Source organism: Ilyonectria robusta, assembly GCF_021365365.1.
Source record: "Ilyonectria robusta strain PMI_751 chromosome Unknown BGZ61scaffold_7, whole genome shotgun sequence".
NCBI lineage: Eukaryota > Fungi > Ascomycota > Sordariomycetes > Hypocreales > Nectriaceae > Ilyonectria > Ilyonectria robusta.
Window position 1 is genome coordinate 1370608 of NW_025764441.1, and position 21110 is coordinate 1391717.

A 21110-nucleotide genomic window follows, 5' to 3' on the forward strand; every position below is an offset into this window, starting at 1 on the left:
AATCAACAACATGTATCAAGTATTTTAAAGCTACAGACATACACTTTCGGCTATTTCAGACGCAGATACTCCAAAGATGGCGATACCTAGATGCCTGACTCCTTGAAGATAGACAAATTATTCACAAACAATCACGTGATCCATAAAATCCATGCTTGATGCATAACTCTGGCAATATTATGCAATGTCTGACTGACTCCGCGGGCTCCTCGGCAGGAGCCAAGATCGCGAGCGAATTTTGCCTACCGATTCCACAAGCTTGAACACGGTATAATAATACTTGTCCTTTTCCCCTCCGCCTTTCTTTAACTTTTCATACCAGCTTACATCATTAAACTCATTCACGTTTTCTAGCCATGGCCCACGTTAATGTCTTTAATCTCTGCGGGCCGCGATTGATGCGCCCTACCACGCGATTGATGCGAGCGACGACTCTCTTGTCCAATGCCCACACTCAGAGCCATGTACCGATGCTATTCTCGACTTCGGCAAGACATTGGACGAAGTCGAAAACTTGCCAAAAGAGTTGCGCCAGTGAAAAGCCGCCGCTTTTATCCATCACTTCGCCTGGCTTCTGGAAGTCACGGCCAACGTGGAACCGTGCTTCTGTCAATACATTACGCTGTCTTGTTGGCTGCACGCTGGGTGATTTCACAGCCATGTGGCTCCTTCAATTGAACTACCCTGAGCTTGGTATGGGAGTGATAATGCCGATATCGAGTAAGTGAGCCCTGTGGAGGTTAAAGAGAATTGCGAGTTTAATACAGCGCGCAGTGATTTCTGGAATTTCAACGTCTATTTTATTGGAGACTGTCATGCTTCGCATTGGTCGTGACGGACTTTCCTGGCTGGCCGCCTGCAAGACCGCCATCGGAATGAGTTTCATTTCCATGATTACCATGGAAATTGCCGAAAATGCAGTCGACTATTATCTCACGGGAGGAGCAGTGTCGTTCAATACGCCTGGGTTCTGGGTTGCGGCTCTGGTTGCGATGGCTGCTGGGTTCCTCACTCCACTTCCTTATAATTATATTCGTCTCCGAAAGTTTGGAAAGTCATGTCACTAGGACATTGGATTTTGTATCATTATGTACATTTACAACACATCCCAACTTTTAAAGACGTGCAAGTTCTCCTAAGATTTTCCGGATGGTCTCGAGCTCCTCGATGGTCGATGCGTTGCAGGTGCAGGATAATTCGAATCCCCGCCTCCCACAGTGACCTCGTCCTGCGAAGGCGTGGCAGCAGCAGCAATCTGGCCGTTGTGCCCCGCGTAAAGAGAGTGTAGATAGTATAGAGAGTGTAGAGAGTGTAGAGAGTGTAGAGAGTGTAGAGAGTGTAGAGAGTGTAGAGAGTGTAGAGAGTGTAGAGAGTGTAGAGAGTGTAGAGAGTGTAGAGATTAAATATAAATAGCTGTAAGCATACCGTAATATACCTCTTTCGAGTCACTTGTTTAAACCGGAGGTGGAAGGGCATAGTCTGCTCTTTATTAAGCTCCTTTCAGTTGGCCTCAAATACTATATTCCACAATACAACATTCAGCTCTATAGTAGCTATATCACGGTAGATAAGATACTTAACGGCGAAGTATATATACTGCAACTCGGTATTGTTATCGTCCTTTTCTGTATCAATAGTGCATTTGAGTGAAATAAGACCCCGTAGAAAGTCTTTCTTCCGGCTAAATTCCTCGAGGTGGATAGTTGCCCCCACTCGGGGGAGCTATATATTGAGAGAAGCAAAATCCCCCTGCTATTTAATCTGTTAAGCCTCTTACTTCCGGGTTGGTTTTATCTAGCTTGAAGAGTAGTAATTAGATATATAGCTTAATTCTATAGTTAATGATAATTATCTTATAAATATAAAAAGTACTCTATTTAATATACACTATAGTCAGAGTATTATATTAGTTTGAGTCTAAAGTGCACAAAGCAATAGAAAATAGAGCAATCAAAAATCGAGCAACAGAAGAGGAGTATTACAGTAGATTTTATCGGGGTTTAGTTATACCTAGCCTGTTTTGATCGCATGCGTACACGATTTTGACCCTGCCGTTAGGGGTATTCTAAAACTTCTCTGTTGTGAAAGCATGCCCTCGAGCATTCGCCCAGGAATTAATTACTCTGACGAGGACTCTCGCGATTTGTGTATGCCTTCCTGTGGAAGGACGTTGTTGACAAATGTTGCCGAGGTCATCGTCGTGCGGTTGGTTGCTTGGCTACTCAATTACAGGGTAACTGCAACATGATGCGTCTTACACGCGCCGATAGGGGCGCCATTTTGGGGGCTTAGTTAGAAAACGCGTTTAGGCACCAGTATCAGTCGCCTTGGCCACGGCTTATCTTACGTGAGATGCTCACTTAACCTTGTCAGCTCATTGCCTGTGTGATTGGCTCGCTCGGATCCAGGCAGCCCGAACTAAGAATGTAGACATTGTAGAATCCGAGTGACCCAATCAAGTAGAGTGCTGCTCAGAAGTTTTTACTCCTTCTATTCGTGGTTAGCCGAAGATGGACCTGAAGTTATATAAACAGGCCTTCCACTTGTCTCATTGCAAGCAAGATTTCCCCAGAGTCAAGACGCAATCCCTTGACGGACCATTTCGACGCAGTCTTCAACAAGATGCACTTCACTTCTATTCTGGCGTCGACCATCCTCTGCTTTGCGGCTGGCTCCGACGCGTGGGCCCAGGCTGCGGACGGAACGTGGATTGCGAACAACAACTTTTACAGAATCGGCGTCCGTGAGTGGTCTCGCTCCAGAGAAAAACCACGCAGGGCTGTCGTTCTGACTGTTGCTAATATACTTCGTAGACAATGTGCATGAAGCATGCACTATTAGGAACACGAACACCATCGTTTGGTGGGGTGCCTGCCAGTACTGGGTTGACTCTCACGGCAACAAGTTTCATGGAGGTATGCATTTCCGCTTGTCTCGGTTGTGGAAATATGATGTTTTTGATGTACTTACACACCCTAGAATGTACGTATGATGGAGACTGGGGTGGTGTTCTCTGTCTCGGTGGCCCAGTTCGTAAATCCTAACAGTGTGTCTGGATGCGAGGTACATTCGATACGTATCAGTCGGGCTCTCAATTAGGTATCTAGGTCTCTCAACTAATTCAATGCATCATGTCAACGGCTAGGCAACCGATTGTTACTGTTGTTATGCCGGCGTGTCATGGCTAAATAAAATGATTCCACATGGTGTCCGGCTCGACCAAATTCACTACCTTACGTAAACCCCCTGTTTGTCTCTGAGTTTCTTATATGAATCAACGTCAAATTAACATATAAAGAAGGTCCTAGTGGTATCTGGCTGTGCCTGTACATGGCTTATCATAGTATTAGTTAAGTTAGTAAAATCGGGCTAGGTTCTTGAAGTGCTCTAGAACCAGGAGAGCTACGTACCCAAGCTTGAATGGTGGATTTGGCTCATTCATGCACAGGCCGAGCTAACTCCCTTTCTTCTGACGATAATATCGACTAACGTAGAATAGATGGCGTTTCTAGCACCCCTTCAAGAGCTTGGTTCGCCCTACTGGTACGAGGAGCCTTGGACAGTGCCAAAGTTGGGCGATCTTGCCTACAGTACTAAATCAACACTATACACTTGTGAGCCCGTAACGCTAGCCATGGTGAGAACTAAAACTCTTGTGGTATTTATCTCCTATCACAGTCTCTATGTAAAGGCAAACCGTTTTTAGCCATGTCATTTCACTGTTGAATTTTTGGCTCGTTGTAATACAGGAAACGCCTAGCGCCGGAAATTTCAAAGTCGGTTAACTCGCCATTCTCCCGTCATTTGTCGAGCGAGTTCGATTTTATCGTGTTCAGGAGACCAAAAGTGAGGGTGTACTTCCCAATTTACTCCGCAGCCCTTATAGAAATTATTACCGTATGGTATTCAACTCTGGGAATACTTGATTCAGTTTTGAGGATTCTGCCACATCCGACCGCCTGGTCTGACGTTGGGTCGCAACATCCAGTCAAGCCCGAGTCTATTGTCCTTGCTATTGGATGCCTGAACCCCCGCCCTCAGCCTCACTGTTGACCATGCAGAATCGACATCTCCCTTTCTCCTCCCGCAGTCTGCTGGTAAAACGAAGGCTCTGGACCACCACGGAGCGCTAACACACGAAGCGAACGGATGTGTTCCTAGCCGTGATGGATCCTCTTTCCGCACTGGGGTTCGCCGCCAACATCTTGCAGTTCGTTGATATCGGCTACAAGCTCGTCTCCTCCATCATCGAAGTCCATAATTCGGTCACAGGAACTACTTCGGATAATTTCAATGTTCTTGATACCGTTGGTAATCTGGAGAACGTTTCTGGACGACTGAGGGCCTCGACCAAACAAATCCCCGACAAAGAGGCTCTGTATTCCCTGTCCGTCAATTGTCAGGCTCTCGCGGAAGAGCTCCTAAAGATATGTCAGTCTCTCAAAGTAAAGAAGCCTGGTTCAACTCGAGAAAGTATTAGCGTTGCGTGGAAGGCATGGCGGAAGCAAGACGATATGTTGTCTATTCGGAGGAGGCTCGACGAGTATCGGCAACAGATTTTGCTAGAAGTTAACCTCCTTCTCAAGTCAGTTCGCCCTCTGCCAACTCCAGCTTCTCTTTTTTAAACTAACTTGGGACTAGGAGAGACCAAGAGTTCATGGGGGCTAAGCTCGTTGCTTTGATTGGATCTACCGAGCTGGTTCAGGATGAACTTCGAGCCTTGAGATCCGACATGGCCATCAAGATGGAGAAGGCCTTGAGCAGCGAGGCTGGGCTCGTCGGCCATCTCTCTGAAAAGCTTGACGCGTTCCAAGATCGTATGCAGTGTGCAAATCGACAGCGTGGCATCTTACGAGCTCTTCAGTTCGACAAGATGAACGAGCGATTCGAGGACGTCAAGAAAGAGCATGATGAGACATTTGAGTGGATTTACCAGGAATCTACAGCAGACAACGACAACCTTCCCTTTATTGAGTGGCTCCGCTCCGGCGACGGCGTGTTCCACGTTGAGGGCAAAGCCGGATCTGGAAAGTCTACCCTCATGAAGCTCATTTGTAGGGATGCTCGAACGAATGAGGCCCTTGCGGCCTGGGCCGGCTCACAGCAGCTCATTCTTGGCCACTTTTTCTTCTGGAAGCCCGGGAGTTCAATGCAACGCTCTCTCAAAGGACTCACCCAGTCTCTTCTTTACACTATCCTAGAGCAGGTTCCGGAGCTCATAGAGTCTGTATTCCCCGACCAATGGAAACGAACTCGTTCCATGCCTTGGGATAACCTATGCCAAGTCCGGTTATCCCTAGCTGACATCCAAGGTGCTTTTCAAAGCCTCATCAGGAACGACCAGGTCTATTCGTCCTGGCGCTTCTGTTTCTTCATTGATGGCTTGGATGAATTCGACGAGTCAAACGGGTTGGACCCCGAGGACCGATCCACTTATGCCGACCTGATACGTCTTTTGTCTGAATGGGTTCAACACAGATCCAAAGTGAAACTATGCGTCTCAAGTCGGGATTGGAACCTCTTTAGGGGAGCATTCACACCCCGTCAGAAACTACGCCTTCAAGATCTTACCAGGAACGACATGAGAATTCTGATCCAGTCCAGTCTCCAAGAGTATGGCAACATCTCCCTCAACGGATCGCAAACCGAATCGGACTTTGATGACCTAGTGAATCAAATCGTCGAAAAGGCTGAAGGAGTCTTCTTGTGGGTCGTGCTGGTGCTCAAATCCCTGCGCCAGGGTCTGCAGCATAAGGACTCACCAGAAGCACTTCTCAGAAGACTGGAGACGATGCCTCGAGGGCTCGAGAACTTCCTCGGTTATATGCTCGAGAGCATAGATTCTGTGTACCATCCACAGTCTGCCAGAATATTCGCCGTCGCCCTGGCCGCAGGAAAGGCCTCAGACCAGTCAAGCATCTCGCTTCTCGGATATTCCTTTCTGGAAGACATCCATAGAAACTCGAGGTTTTCACTTGAAATCGATGGCCCTATGGGGGATGAAGAGATTCAGAAACGACTGGAGCGAATGTCCTTTCAGCTTGATGCTTGTTGCAAGGGGTTGCTGGAAGTAAAAGACAACAAAAAGAAGCTCCCACGTGCATTGTCTGAACGGGTTACGTTTTTGCACCGCTCAGTGCAAGACTTTCTCGAAGATGAGGACGAGGACGAGGGTGGGGGCAAGAAAATGAGACAGCGCATCAAAGACACAGCTAGGAAAGGTGGCGGACTTGACCTCTACCACCTCATCGCCAATAGCTTCTTGGCACAAGTTCAGTCTCTAAGGCTTGATCCTATGCTCCACGATTTCAAGTTCCTAGGGCCAGATTTGGCCTTCGCCGTGGATGCTATTCATGAAATGGCCATGGTGACCCAGCATCTGGACGTGACATTGGTTCGAGCTATAGACAAAGTGCTACGTCAGCCGCAAATGGACATTTCGCCCTCTTTCAACGGGAATCGTAGTTACACGAAGTCCGAATTATTCGTCATCGAGGCTTTCGACACGCCGGCCACCATTACTTTCCTCGACATTGTTAGCAAACTCGCTGTCCGTGGATGCAGCGAGATTTTTACCCTGGCTGATGCTGGAGTAAATAGCTCAATCATGGATCGGTCGGTATCCTACTTGCTCTATCACGTACTCCACAGCAGCTGCACAGCTCCACCTCCCGGTATACCAGGTCATGTTAGTGTTGCTAAGGAATTGCTCCTGCGGAACGCCAGCTTGAATGATGTGATGTGGTCTGATAAATACTGGTCCTATACAAATTGGGAAGTGTTCATCTATCATTTTGTCGAAAAAAATGATTGGACCGTGAGGATGGATCATCACGATGTTTCAACAAGGATACTGCAGACACTGCTTGAGTACGGCGCTGGCCCTCTCCTCTGGGTCAAGTCCGGCATCCCCTGGCATCATAGGCCCCCTAACCTTGTATATCCGAATGATAAGGAAGAAAGAAATCCCGATTCTCCGGCTATGTCACTACGACAAATGATAGAGTCTAGGCCGACCTCGAACTTGAAAAACATCCTTGCATTACTTCCTAGCCACGAGGATTATGATAGAGAATGGCAGAGGAGCCGCAAAGTTAGCAGGAAAGAAATTAGAAGGTTGCAGGGTTTCTCGGGGCCCGAAGAGTCATGGGATGATTGGCCCACTGAGTCAAAGCCCGGCAAGGACATTTCGGACTCGGAGTTTGATAAATCATCGACTAGCACCTGGAACGTGGCCCTGGAATCACCTAGAAACGAGCCAGGACATGGCGAAGAATTCCAGGAGAGTGTCCTACTGGCCACCAGCGGATCGACTCCAACTGTCAGAACTCTCGACGAACCGGACGAAGAACATGCGACGGAGATTTTGCCCAAGGATGAGGTCGTGTTAAGCGTAAGCTTAGCTGAGGATCTAGCAGATGCGGCGATAGAAAAGGAAGAAGATTCTCGGGAAAACGTGGATCTGCTTGCTAATCGAGTCCGAGAACGGACGTGCAGTATCCTCAGGAACCCGTGGTTCACCTTCGTGCTCGGTGAGTTGTGTTTTAAACATGGGCAGAGTGGTAGCTAACTGGTGACGAGGTGCCCTGCTTTCAATCGCCTTTATGAAGGCTTTTGGGGTATAGAAGTGCCCATTCGTAATGAGGTTATGGAGATGGCGCCTGCTAACTAGGTGAGTGACCGAACGGAGCTATTCATCGCAGAGGAATTGTTCTTCAAGAGGCTTGAGTGGGGCTCTTTGAGTAAGATTAATGGGAGTAGGGGCAGAAACAGGTTTTCAGGTTACATATTGTAATTAGATGATATTTCATCTGCAAATATAATGAAGGGAAATGTTCCGATCTGAGCCCTAATACGTATTCCAGAAGCATGCCCTGAACAACCAATGGGATGAACCATAGCAAAACCCACCGAGCCGATCGTTGGCTGTATAGGGAAACGAAAGATAAATGTTGACTTTGTGAATGACCCTCAAGCTATAAAAGACTCGAGGTGCCACGGGTCTCAAATCCTCGTGCCAGAAGTGCTCACGAGTAACCGATCCGCCGATAAAGCCTTCGAAGCATGGCTTGATCTTGGGAGGAATACAATTGAAGGGTTTGCTGCTCAGAATACGTGCTGCGTTATCTTGAGCTTTACTATTGTGTCACGGATATAAGGTCTTTAGGAGTGAAACAAAGGAAATTAAAGCTTTCTACATTTTTAGGAAGGAGGCCTCAGCCAGTTATCTCCTTTAGCATATCCTGACCTGCCCTGACTAGGGCTATTGACTCAATCTTACAAGTCAATCTCATCATCTCAAAAAGGGAACTTTGAGGCAGCAGATTGCTCTGTCCGTCATCATCTCCCGCTACTATCTATAGAATATTCAATTGATAGTATTTTCGGCATATTAATGCGACGCTCCTCTGTGCATCATTCGATCAGATAATGCGGATAGTGGTATCTCTATTATCTTTTCTTCTTTCTTCATTTCCATCACCTTCAATCTCAGTCTTCCTAGCTCTTAAAGATGCGCCACCACTCCAGCCTTTATCAGCATTTAGGCAGGCTGTTGAGTCTTTAAGTCGTCTCTGTTGCTAATCTCCCTCATATAAGAGAGATACTTATAGATGTTTACTAATTCGGACTAGATATCTATCGGCATCTATAGGTATCTATTCCGGTTTCTTCTCCTTTTTTCTTTACTCAACATCATCAGTTAGATCAAAGTCATACGGGATCCGTAAATAATGGAGACATGCAACTTAGTACTACACGCAGTACCAGAGGAGGCAGTAGCTTTACAATAAAGCTATAAGTATCTATAGTCTGAGCAATTTATTGTCTAGTTTAAATCATAAACAATTAGAGCTGAAACACTTTATTCCATCAGTTTGGACTCTGTGTCTATTCTATCATCAAGAGTCTTACAGCCTGAAATTCGCAAGGCAATTGCGAAATTGCAGTGCAATCGCAAGCTTTTTGCAAGTTGCGGTTGCAATTCTTGCGGCCTCAGTTGCCTCGACGCCTTGCACTGCAATTTTAGCACTCCACGGGGAGTTGGTGCGCCCCTCTCATTCATCATCTGGGCATAATATCGCTTTCTCCCACAGGTACATCTCTAAGCCTCCTTCTCTCCCTTATCGGCCTGGACTATCTCTCTCCGATTGAACTTGACGAAAAAGTTTGTTTGCTTCACAAACCAAGCATTGATGATGGTCCATTCTTTGTTCGGATCTTGGAAGTCAATCTGGATTGTTAGTAGCTGACTGGATGGATGCCGTGGAGATACTCACATCAAATCTTCGCATCAGACTCGGCACGACCTTGTAAATCTCGAGCAAGCTGATATTCTTGCCGATGCAAGTTCGGCTGCCCATGCCAAATTGAAACATCATGCCGCTCATCTTCTTGATTCGTTTTGCCTCCTCCTCAGCATCCTCGTTCGGGTCGGCTAGCCATCTCTCCGGCCTGTACGCGTCGACGTCTGGGCCGAAGATTTCCGGACGACGGTGGATCTGCCAGGCAGAGACTCCAACATTGGTACCACCCTTGATGTGCTGGCCTAAAATCTCGACGCCTTGAGGAGGCACGATGCGTTCCATCGGAAGGCCAGGTGCAGGGTGCATGCGGAACCCTTCTTGGATGCATGCATGCAGGTATGGTAATTTTTGAGCTTCAGCAAAGGTGACGAGGCCAGTTTCGCAGTCAGAGAAGGTGTTATTCCTCGCAGCTTCGTCCAGCTCCTCCTTGAGTTTCTGATATGCCGACTTGTTACGCAAGAGGTAGTAAAACACAGCAGATAGTGTGATGGCTGTAGTTTCGGAGCCAGCAAAAGCCATGGACACGGCCATGGTCTGGACAAGGGTATCAGTCATAAACTCTGGTCTGGCTTCTCCTGCGGCGATGAACTTGGAAAGCAAGTCAGAGCCCAACGGCTGCTTCTTTCCTGAGCTTGTTGGAAGAATGGTTGTGTTGGAGCTTAGCTCGGGGATTAGTCGCTCAGCCATGCGGGCGCGGGCAAAGCGAGCAACGGGGAACGTTGAGTCGATGAAACCCCATTGAGATAGTTTGAGATAGATGGGATTCTTGAGGAAAATGAGGTCCAAGAATGGGATTTGGCCCACCTAGATGATGTCAGTCATGATATTTTACAGTGTTCGATTGAACTTACAGGTGCGACGTAGAGAAAGAGTTTGGACAGGTACCCAACGATACCCTCAACATCTTCATTCTTCTCAAGAAATCCGTGGCGCTTGCTGTATGTAATTTCTCCAATAACATCAAAGGCATAGTACTGCAGCCAAGTCGTAAAGTCACAACCACCGGGCTTCCCGACAAAGAGTTTTTCAGTTTGATTCAGGAAAAGCTTTGTGGTGTTATCGACGAAGGGCTCGTATTGGACCAAAGCGCTCATGGAAAAAGCCGAGTTAACACAGCGGCGGAACTGGGAGTGGAAATCATTGTCGGTGGTGCTGAAGAGAGACGCTAATCGGAAGCCTTTTACGACGGATTGCTGGACGATGTAAAAGTCGGACTGATGTATGGTTAGAGATGGGCAAACCATGAGGTAGGTATGTGCTGACCTTGACGAAGCCTTTGTTGAGTCCATAGATGGCTTTCAGAGCCGCGGGATCGGAGAAGGAGAGCGTGTTAGGACCTGTTCGGACGATGTCGCCGTGCTTGTCGTGGAGGGCTCGTAGGGTTCTCTCAGGTCGCTGCCCGTAGACGTCGATAAATCGCCACCAATCGGTCAAGGATGCCAGGAACGGTCCTGGATACTTGTTCAGGCCATTATTGTAGCGGTTTTTGACAAGCCATCCAAGGAAAAGAGTAAAGATAATCAGCACCCAATGTTGAGAGAGCGCTGCCAAGAGCGACTCAATTAATCCGCCTTCCATGTTGAATAGGGAAAGTAATGGGCCAAAGAGATGGGGTTGAATCTCGAAATGGTCTTGAATGTCGAGGAACTAAGTGCATTTAGGTCTTCAGGCTAAGAGGATCTTGGTCCTTTTCACTTGAACGAGCTACCCCAATTCATCTTCGGATGCAGAGGCCCGAGGCAAACGACCCGAGAGTTAAACTCACTGCCGCACGATTGCGGTGCGCTCCGGGGCCTGCAACAGCGATGAATCTCTGGAGAAGCGGCGGATGACGTGTGGGTGTGTGTGTGTCGGCATCTTGGGAACCCCACCTGGTCGGCAGATGGACACGGCTATGAGGAAGTGTTGACGGCTTCGTATCTGGGGGAAGCTGTTAGCGCGTCCGTCGCGGCGGTTGAGATGCTGCTAACAGATAAGTAAGACGAACCAGGTCGCCTGTGCTAGAGAAAGCGTTCCAGCTCCGTGGATGCCGACTTCTGAGCGAGCCACGGTCGGTTATGCGAGGCCGAACAGTGGCATCGACCGGGATGTCCACATTACCCAGCCAATGCAGCCCGCTATATTACTAGCCGCAGCACCAAGGTTGCCACCAGGCCAGTGAAACCGGATTGCGGGGTATCTGGAAGCGCGTCTTTGCATCTGCCGGGCCCAATATCGCTGTCAGATGGCGTCGGCTTGTAGATGGAGATGATCCCGGCCGCGAACTCTGCGGAGATATCGGGGCTACACGGGCTTCACGGGCGTCATTCACCCGTCTCAGCGCTCAATTGCAAGCTCAATTGCCGGTCTGATTCTTCATCGTCTACCAAGACCCGCTGCCAATGTCGCCACGCCCGCAACAACTGGCGCAATTGCCCATGCCGTATGGGGAACTCCTCTCCACACCATCTCCACCCCCGGACTCAGCGCAATCCCGCCTCCCCCCGTCAACCCTCCTCTGTCTTCTCTACAGCCGTCGTTCCCCGTCATCCCGTCGACCCGTCACGCCGACGACGCCGCAGATCGTGACCCCATGGCCCATTCTCCCGCAACGGGCCAACGTGCTGGCGGCCCTGTCGCCCCACTCAGTATCCGGGGATTGCTCGAGCTTCAGGACGAGCTTGATCCCGACGACGCGGCCCAGCATGTCTCCGGGGATCGCCATGGCGGAGAGGGGCAGGCAAACAAGAAGCGGAAGCTCGCCAAGACGGCCGACTTCACCCGCAGGAAGAGAGCCGCCACTGCCTGCCAATTCTGTCGTCTTCGGAAGACAAAGTGCGACAATGTTCGGCCGTGCTGTGGCTATTGCGAGCGACAAAAGGCGAAATGCATCTACGGCGAATCAGAGTGGCTCGAGGACACTGTTGAAGATCCCGACCAAAGCGAAGGGATGGGGCGTCGGATACTCAAGCACCTGGAAGAGATCAAGGAGATGCTGGCAACCAATCAGTCTCGTTTGCCAACGAATCCCTCTGTGAATACTCCTACTGTAGTCACAGCGGCCACACCTCGAACAACGCTTCAGACTACTACAACCCCCCGGACTATAGGCCAGAGCCCATGGACTGATGCTACCGACAACGGGTCCCAGACGACGTCAACAAAGGCACCCGCGTCAAATGCAGTGAGCCGCCCGCATGCATTAGCTCGCTGCGAGTCACTGCTCCGATGGCCCATCTTCAACGGCATCGTGTCCGAAGAGGTCGCTCGGATTGAGTCCTTCCTGACGGACTCCGACTACAAGGCCAGGCAGCAAGACGCGAATGCACCGACGAGGCACGCGTCACAAGAACAAACCGGCAAAGGTATTCGCGATGACGCGTTTGTACCGCTGTGTCGCAAATTTCTTACTCACGTCCATCCTCGGAATCCCGTGCTCGACGCGGATGAGTTGATGCGTTTTGCGAGAGACGCTGAAGAACACGGGGTTAAATGGGATTCAGAGTCTTGTCTCGTGGTGAGTCAACCTGCCCTCCGAAAGACGCGCACTAACATGACCAGCTCCTTGCTTGTGCATTGGCTACATACACGAATCCTTGGGAGCCGCCTGTTGATCTTGCGAATGACGCCGCGGCCACGGAAGCACATTTACAGGACCAAGCGGACAGCAGGATGGAGGCTGATGTTTACTATCTGGCTGCCAAAAAGCGACTTGGGCTTTTGGGACATTCCATCCAGGATATCCAATGCCTATTCCTCGCTTCCATGTATGACAAGTATTGTCTTCAGCCATTGCAGGCCTGGTTCCATCTGCGAGAAGCATCAGTCCGGCTCCATGCGCATTTGCTCGGCCAACGACAACAGCTAGGCAAGCCGGGAAGGGCAGTGTCAAGTCAACACCTGGAACAACGCGTCTATTGGTCTACTTGGAGAGCTGAAAAGTAAGTGCTTCGAAAAGGTGATGGTACAAGGCTGACGATGACGCAGTGAGCTTCTACTCGAGGCTGGACTTCCGACAAGCGGCCTGGAACACTTGTCGTACCCAGATGCATTTCCGTCGCCGCCTCCTGACCTTTCTTCCGACCAATTTGGAGTCACCAGCCCCGAGTCCATAGGTACACCCCAGGACCAGCAACGCCAACTCGACGAGAAAGGCTGGTGTTACTATCTCGCCGAAATCTCCCTCCGGCGCGCCATCGACGAAACGGTGCAGGTGCTTTATCAACGAGGCGATTACTTTTGGCTCCAGAACCAAGATTACTTAGTCCGTCACTATCATGACTTTGAACAGCAAATCACGTTGTGGTGAGTTTGAGACGAGCTGGCCTGTCTGTGCCGGCCTAGCTAACAACCCAACAGGCAACATCACCTTCCAGCCGGAGTCCAGTTCAGCGAGGACCAACCCAACGACAACGAGTTTTCCCACTTTCTCTTCGGCAGGTTTTACGAGTGGCGGGAACTCGTCCTGCGGCCTATCGTTTACTACGTCCTCCACTCTCCCGCCGAGCGAGTCCACCCCGAGACAGTCCACCACGCCCAAAAGGGCATCGATCTTTGCGCAGCGTTGGTTTCGAAGTACTCTTCTCATCTGCGCCACGGCGGCTCGTGGTTCTTTGCTAGAAAGTCGTTCCTCTGCGCATGCCTCATCCTTGCTGTCATTCTGGAGCCGAACCGCGGGCTTCGACCGCCCCCGAACTGGGCCGACTTGGTCAAGATTGCGTTGGAGACGTTGAAAAGATGGGCGATAGATGCTTCGGATATTTGGAAAATGTACATTACTTTGGATTCCATGTACCGCGCAATTTGTAACCAGACTGGTTGCCAGTTCTATGGTACTACATGATAGGATCATAACGTGGGTTCTTATTCCCCACCCTGTACGCAACAAATCTACCTGTTTATATTTTCGTTATCCCGAACTCGTGGCCAGGATCGAACATTCCCGTCTCGGAATAATACACCTCCCAATGTTCCACCAACCGCTCCAACACGTCCGGTTTCTCATCGGCGAGATCGTGCACCTCACCAGGATCCGTCTTGAGATCATACAGCTCCCACTTGTCCTTTCCCCTCGGGGCGTTCATGTACAACGCTTTCCAGTAACCCTCCCGGATGGCTCGCAGGCCGAATAGCTCCCACCCCGTAATGTGCTTCTCCTCGTCATGGAACGCGGCAGACTTTTCGGATAGATGGGGTACCCAGGATTCTCCACGCACTGGAACAACCTCTCGACCGCGGAAAGTCCTTCCCGGCAAAGGAACTCCGGCAAGGTCCAACACCGTTGGGAGGATGTCCATGACTGTAGAAAACGAGTCTGTGTTGGACCCGGACTTGGAAAATGCTGGGTAGTGTATCAGACACGGGCACCGGATTCCTCCCTCGGTGATCCACGTCTTGAAACCTCTTGAAGGGGCCATCGATGCCATGGCCCACTCTGATCCATACCAGATGTACGAATCTGACATGCCCATATTCTCAATCGAGTTGTTGTAATACTTGTTGATAATCTTCGTCACAGTTCCCGCACTACCCATCATGGGAATAGCTTCGAGCATTGCTCCCTCGGCGCCATTATCCGACATGAAGAGAATAAATGTGTTGTCGAGCTCATCTGCACTCTCGAGGTAATCGACAACCCTGCCAACATTGGAGTCAATCAAGTCAACCATTGCGGCGAAAACCTCCATCTTGCGCGCTGATTCTGATCTCTCTTCGGGCGTCATGTTGTCCCACTGCTCAGCAGTCATGGGAGCAGGCTCCACGTTGTCGGCAATAATTCCGAGCTCCACGAGCTTCTTCAGTCTTGAAGTGCGCAACGCCGCCGGCCCGTTGTCATAAAGGCCCTTGTATCTCTCGATCGTTTCCCGGGGTGCTTGGAGCGGCCAGTGGGGAGCAGTGAATGGCAAGTATGCGAAGAATGGCTGGTCTTTGTCGTCTCTCTCCTTGAGATAGTCGATAAGCTGGTCTGAGAAGGATGTCGTCGAATAAAAATCTTTGGGAATGTCCTTGGTGCGGTCCAGGAATTTGTCGTCCCTCATCCAAAACTCGGTGGTATTCATCGGAGAAAAAATACCGTGCGACGGGTCTTCAAGTTGAGGCTCGTAGTTGAAGTGATTACCGCAGCCGGTGAGAAACACGAAGCTCTTGTCAAAACCGCGAGAGCATGGGGCAGTTTCCTTTTGTAGACCAAGATGCCTGCCACGTTAGCGAGGGTAATAATGCGATGCTTGAGGACTTACCATTTGCCAGACATGATCGTGTGATAACCAGCATCTTGCAAGATTTCACTCAATGCCGCGACTTTGAAGTTGAGGTACCCTTCGTACCCTTCGCGACCCTTGTACGCCTCGCGATAGCCTGCCATGTGCTCTGTCATCTGGCCAAGCCCGGCAATGTGGTTGTCCGTGCCGGAGAAGAGCATACTTCTCGTGGGCGAACATGCTGAAGCGGTGTGGAAATTTGTGAGCTTCACTCCTGATTTGGCGAGACGGTCGAGGGCAGGCGTCTTGATTTCGGACCCGAAGCAGCCGATGTCGCTGTAGCCCAGGTCGTCTGCGACAATAACAAGAAAGTTTGGTCGCTTTGCAGTAGCCATGATAAAGAGTGGATCATCTAGATACCTTTTGCGTTTTCCAATTGCCGGCACTCATTAGCAAATTACAGAAAGAGGTGTTTATATGCAAAACAGAGCTTCTAGGATTGTAATTGCTCGTGATAATATCGAGAGGAAGCTATAGCTGTTGGAGATCCCAGCTCCTTGTCATCCTCATCATCGCTCACGGACTTCCACGGGGAGACGGAGAAAGCCTCGAATGTGGCCTGCTGACACTCAACACAGGCTACGGAGATGACGGGGAAAGACGGAGAAGTCTAGTTCTGGTCACGACCGGGGAATCTGAACTAACACTAGCTGCAAATGGAGTCTTGAGGCCATGTGCAATACTCGATTAGGACTGGCTGAAGGGCACAACCGCCGTCTGCTAAAGCCAGCGAACTGCTAACTCCGTCTTTCCCCGTCTTGTCTCCGTGGCATTTGCACTCCATCAAAACCCACACAGCGATCACGAATAGGGTCTGTTGATAACCACTCGATAACGTTTTGCGGACCTCTATTGCCTGAATGAATGAATGATATCGCCATCAACGAGTTGTTAATTCATAAGTGCCTAGAGGGATTCCAAATGACTTCAAATCAGAAGTCATAGCAACCTAGTTAGGACTCTCAACCCGACTCCCTACGAACTACGAGAAAATTTTTAGACCAGTTCAATGCATGCTGGCTCCGAACCCCTTTGCCTGTACCCTGGTCCCATGATCTCCATTCCCCAGGAAACGCCATTCCGGGGCAGCTTTGGCTAATCATCCATGCAGAAACTAGTCTGATATTGACAGCTAGATCTGGAATCGCAACCACCCATCCAAACGACGTATATAAATGCTCGGACAGCTTCTACGTTTGACAGACCAATACACCATCGCTCTCGAAGACTACTCCCATACCTCAATTACATATTTTGCACAGAATGTCTCTACCGTCTTCTGAAGCGCGCCCGCGCGGCGTGCTATCATGCTTCAACAAAAGACTGGTCTATTCGTGTGCCCTCATTGCCATCTCCCAGATCAACTTCGGCATGGACCAATCCGCCTTCTCCAATACCCAGGCGATGCCAGCCTTCAAGGAAATGTTTGGCACCTACAACGAAGCCACAGGCACGTACGCCCTCGATACGGTCTACCTCTCCCTGCTTAACAGTATCAACTACGTCGGATTTGTATTCGGTCTCGTCACAGGAAACTTGCTGAGTCGAAGATTCGGCCGTCGCAAAGCCCTGTTCATCATGTGTTTCTGGGCTATTGTCGCTGCCATTATCTTGGTCACGTCGCGTCACCGAGTACAAATGGTCGTCGGTCGAACGGTCGCATACGTCTACATTGGAATGGAATTGGCCCTTGTGCCCGTGCTCCAGTCCGAGTTGGTACCAGCTGAAGTGCGAGGCCTGGTTGTGGGTACATACCAGTCTGGATTGTTGGTAAGTGTTGTATTCTGCACGCGCGGTTCACGGCTAACCTCTCCAGTTCGGTCAACTTCTTATGGCTGTCATTTGCCGAGGAACGAGTGAGCTCGAGGGACACTCATCTTGGCGCATTCCTCTGGGCCTGTTCTTTGTCATCCCATCTATTCTCGCAGTCGGCATATGGTGGATTCCTGAGGTACGTGTGTCTATTTGTTAACGCTGCGATTGTACTAACCCTGTCGCGTAGTCTCCCCGTTGGCTCCTGACCAGAGGCCGTTCCGAAGAAGCTCGCGAGTCCTTGAAACTTCTGCGCGAAAATGCCTACACCGATGAAGAGATCGAGTCCGAGTTCAGTCAGATCCAGATCTCCCTCGAGAGAGTTACGGAGACGGGCAGCTTCAGTGAGCTGTTCCAAGGGAGTAAGTTATTTGCCTACGACTTAGGACTTGTCTAACCGGCAACAGCAAACCGCAAACGAACCCTCATTACCATCGGAGTCAACATCTTCCTCCAGCTGACCGGCCAAAACTTCATCTCCGTTTATGGTACCGTCTTTATTCAGTCCCTGGGCAGCGTGAACCCTTTCATGATGTCATGCATCAACTCTTCCGCTGGAATCATCATGGTTCTCTTCGCACAGTCTTTAGTAGACAGGACAGGCAGAGTGTAAGTTTTCCGACGCAATGACAGAACTGCGCTAACTAGCCATAGTCCTCTTATGGTGGCCGGAGGAGTCATTCAGACAGGAGCTCTCATGACAATGGGTGGCCTTGGAACAGTGACAGATCCTTCTAGCAGCATAAGGAAAGGCATTGTCTCCATGACAACCATTTTCAACATTGGATTCTGTATGGGATGGGCACCTCTCTCCCACGTCGTGTCCGCCGAAATCCCCACGACCCGTCTTCGCGACCTCACATACGCCCTCGCCTCCAGTTTCAACGTCGTGATTCAGTTTACGATTTCCTTCACCATCCCATACCTTTTGAACAAGCCGTATGCCGGGCTTGGATCAAAGGTCGGCTTCATTTTCGGATCGACGTCAGTCCTTGCGTGCATCTTCGCTTGGTTCTGCATTCCAGAGTGCAGTGGCAAGAGCCTCGAGGAAATTGACGAGCTGTTCCTTGCTGGAGTGCCAATTGGACGCTTTGGGAAAACGAAGCTAACTGAGCATGTGGAGGATGTAGAGGATCTAAAGAAGTGAGGCCTGCGTGGTGAAGTCATGGACGCCTCAATGTTACTTAATGGTGGTGATTTCGACGCAATATCGCAATCGCTGCTCATGAGGTCTCCTAGTCACATCTCTGCAAGGACTGTATACTCAGCACCAAATGTCAAAATGCCACTATCTGAATCAATGTTTACTGCAGGCCGTGATCTACCCTCTCGCCAGCTAATTCTTGACCACCTCAAAGCCGTCCAAGGTATCGAGAGCCTTTCGAAGCTGAATGACATACTCGGGAATTCCACCCGGGAAGCAAACCGGCTCGAAGACCTTTCCGGGGATGCTTCCGCCCATGTACGTCGAGTGGGTCGTCGGAAACAGCATGCCGTTGTTGATATCGATGATTTGCTTCTTCCAAGCGTCGGATGCCTCACTCTTGGGGTTAAGATACCTGATGCCGTTTGAGCTCATCTTTTCGATGCAATCGCTAATCCACCGGCCCTGTACTTCAACGGTGGTAGGTCCATTGCTGAGGAGCGTTGGGCCATGCGGACCGTAGATGTGGAACATGTTGGGATAGCCACTGACGGTGGTACCGAGGTATGTCTTGGCTCCAGGAATCCACTCTTCCTGGAGGCTGGTGTTGTTGATGCTCTTCAGACCGAGTTGTGTCATCACTACGTCAATTGTTAGCTTCGATTACAAGGGAGTATGTCGATCTCGTGATGAGATTGCAGTCAAGAATTACCTCCAGTCACAATGTCCTAGCTGTGTTAGTACCTCATACTTGTCTTGAGTTGAAATCTGAGAACTTACGAATCCGGTCGCCACAGCAATGACATCAAACTCATGGTGAGTTCCATCTTCAAGAGTAATACCCGTCTCGGTGAACTCCTTGATGGCGTTGTTCTTTATGTCGACAACATCAACGCTGGGTCGGTTGAATTGTTCGTAGTAGTCATACTCGAGGCAGGGTCGCTTGATGCCAAAGTAGTGAGGCATCTTCAGCGGCGCAAGCAAGTCTCGCGCCTTGGGGTCGCCAATGCGCTCGCGAGTCTTCTTGGCCCAGAAATTGTACGATTCCTCGTTGGCCTTAGCATCGATGAGGTTGTCCTTGTACAGGGCGACCCAGTAGCGGAATCCACCGGCGGCCCAGACCCTCTCGTAGAAGGCCTCTCGCTCCTCGGGGGTGTCGTCAAACGTGTTCTTCTCATACCAGTCATAGTGAAACCCAGCAAAGTTCCTTTCGCGGTACCTAAACAGCTCGGGGTAGAACTTCTTAGCCCGCGTTTGCTCCTCGACGGTAAGGACCTTTTTCCGCATTGGCACGGCGAGATTGGGAGTTCGTTGGAAGACCTTGACCTGGCCGGCCTCGGGGCCCCATGCTTGGACGATTTGGACTCCGGATGCGCCAGTACCGATGACGGCGCATTTCTTGTTCTTGACCTCTACTTTCTCGTCTGGCCAGAATGAGGAATGGTGGATGACGCCCTTGAACTTGTCCATTCCTGGCCAGTCAGGGATATATCGTCGTGCGGCCTAGAGTTTCATTAGCAGGGTTGGGTATGGATCAAGGAGATGCCTACAAATCCAGTTCCAAGAACCAAGTACTTGGCCTTCGTGATGCGACCATCTTCGGTGCGCACATTCCACTTGCCGGTGGCAGTGTCGAAATCCGCACCAACAACAACAGTGTTGAAGGCGCAGTCCTTCTTGATGCCGACTACCTTGTCGACATGGTCGAAATAGTCTCGCAGATCTGCGTACGTGGGATAGTTGCTTGGCCAATTCCATGTACTCCAAACCTCGGGCCAAGAAAACTCATACTCGGGGACCTCAGAGTCAACACCGGCGCCGGGGTAGCAGTTCCAGCGCCAGGTGCCTCCAGTGTCATTTCCAGCCTCGAAGATCACAGTCTTGTAACCGCGGTCTCGGAGGGTTTTGAGCATGAAGATACCAGCTGTTTCGGTGTTAGAATAGGATATCTACAAGATGGTTTAACTTACCGAAGCCGGCACCAACAACCAAGGCATCAACCTCGAGGTTCTCGGCATAAGGACCAGTCTTCTCTTGGTGGGAAACCGAGTAGTCCGTCAGCTCAGTGTTGAACTTCTTGGATCGTACAGGGATTGGTTCGCCCATCTTGATGCAGGTGAGTGAAGAAGTAGTTTACGAAAGTCTTGGGGCTTTAGAATGCTTGAGATGAATCGAGATGATGAGTGTTTCTTCTGTTATTTTGGTAGATTATATGTCTATATTTATAAGAGTTTTACTGTTACGTTTTCTCTATCACTCTGAGATTGCTGCGGACGCACGATTGACGCAATCAGCTCGTTCAATGCCATCTACCGAGCGTTCCGCTCAGGCAACTTTCCGCTCGTGGTGATCCGCATCGCCATCCGCATCTCAATCCGCAGCCTTGATACCGTCCGCACCTTCATCCGCATTCCCATCCACCTCGCCATCCGCACCTGTCTCTCAGAAACCAAACAAGAGCTTCCCCGCCGCATCCCCGGATTGTCAATACGAGGCACATTAGCTTGTGGGTCAAAGCGCACTGCGGAACCAATCGTACAGTGAAGCTAGAAGCAAGTTCATGAACATCTGCGGATGCGGAACCGCATCTACCATTAACGATCCGCAACA

General features: G+C 50.1%; 7 protein-coding genes across 7 annotated transcripts; 4 read left to right on the forward strand and 3 right to left on the reverse strand.

Moving 5' to 3' along the window:
• Window positions 1-419: 419 nt before the first annotated feature.
• Window positions 420-1067, forward strand: BGZ61DRAFT_493001 (uncharacterized protein; the record flags this gene model as incomplete). The annotated part of the gene is made up of 2 exons (XM_046250596.1): window positions 420-720; window positions 775-1067. The coding sequence occupies 2 exons, from the start codon at window positions 420-422 to the stop codon at window positions 1065-1067; spliced, it is 594 nt and encodes a 197-aa protein (XP_046106243.1).
• A 3099-nt stretch (window positions 1068-4166) lies between these two features.
• On the forward strand, window positions 4167-6151 carry BGZ61DRAFT_349251 (uncharacterized protein; the record flags this gene model as incomplete). The annotated part of the gene is made up of 2 exons (XM_046240132.1): window positions 4167-4585; window positions 4642-6151. Coding segments are annotated over 2 exons (1929 nt in total), but the record flags the coding sequence as incomplete, so codon positions are not given.
• Window positions 6152-8851: 2700 nt separating this feature from the next.
• Window positions 8852-11268, reverse strand: BGZ61DRAFT_587304 (cytochrome P450). Its single transcript, XM_046256479.1, has 4 exons — window positions 10569-11268; window positions 10157-10519; window positions 9279-10109; window positions 8852-9232 (listed from the first exon to the last, which is right to left on the reverse strand). Exons 1-4 carry the CDS (start codon window positions 10881-10883, stop codon window positions 9104-9106), a joined length of 1638 nt encoding a protein of 545 aa, XP_046106245.1. The 5' UTR covers window positions 10884-11268; the 3' UTR covers window positions 8852-9103.
• Window positions 11269-11877: 609 nt separating this feature from the next.
• BGZ61DRAFT_349210 (uncharacterized protein) lies at window positions 11878-14127 on the forward strand (the record flags this gene model as incomplete). Its single annotated transcript, XM_046240128.1, has 4 exons — window positions 11878-12801; window positions 12846-13225; window positions 13272-13589; window positions 13644-14127. 4 exons carry the CDS (start codon window positions 11878-11880, stop codon window positions 14125-14127), a joined length of 2106 nt encoding a protein of 701 aa, XP_046106246.1.
• A 55-nt stretch (window positions 14128-14182) lies between these two features.
• BGZ61DRAFT_348746 (alkaline-phosphatase-like protein) lies at window positions 14183-15879 on the reverse strand (the record flags this gene model as incomplete). Its single annotated transcript, XM_046240093.1, has 2 exons — window positions 14183-15479; window positions 15524-15879. The coding sequence occupies 2 exons, from the start codon at window positions 15877-15879 to the stop codon at window positions 14183-14185; spliced, it is 1653 nt and encodes a 550-aa protein (XP_046106247.1).
• Window positions 15880-16807: 928 nt separating this feature from the next.
• On the forward strand, window positions 16808-18503 carry BGZ61DRAFT_349162 (general substrate transporter; the record flags this gene model as incomplete). The annotated part of the gene is made up of 5 exons (XM_046240121.1): window positions 16808-17314; window positions 17361-17495; window positions 17547-17718; window positions 17764-17965; window positions 18011-18503. The coding sequence occupies 5 exons, from the start codon at window positions 16808-16810 to the stop codon at window positions 18501-18503; spliced, it is 1509 nt and encodes a 502-aa protein (XP_046106248.1).
• A 189-nt stretch (window positions 18504-18692) lies between these two features.
• On the reverse strand, window positions 18693-20606 carry BGZ61DRAFT_476648 (uncharacterized protein; the record flags this gene model as incomplete). Its single annotated transcript, XM_046248820.1, has 5 exons — window positions 18693-19141; window positions 19213-19228; window positions 19281-20003; window positions 20051-20424; window positions 20471-20606. The coding sequence occupies 5 exons, from the start codon at window positions 20604-20606 to the stop codon at window positions 18693-18695; spliced, it is 1698 nt and encodes a 565-aa protein (XP_046106249.1).
• Between the last annotated feature and the right edge of the window lie 504 nt (window positions 20607-21110).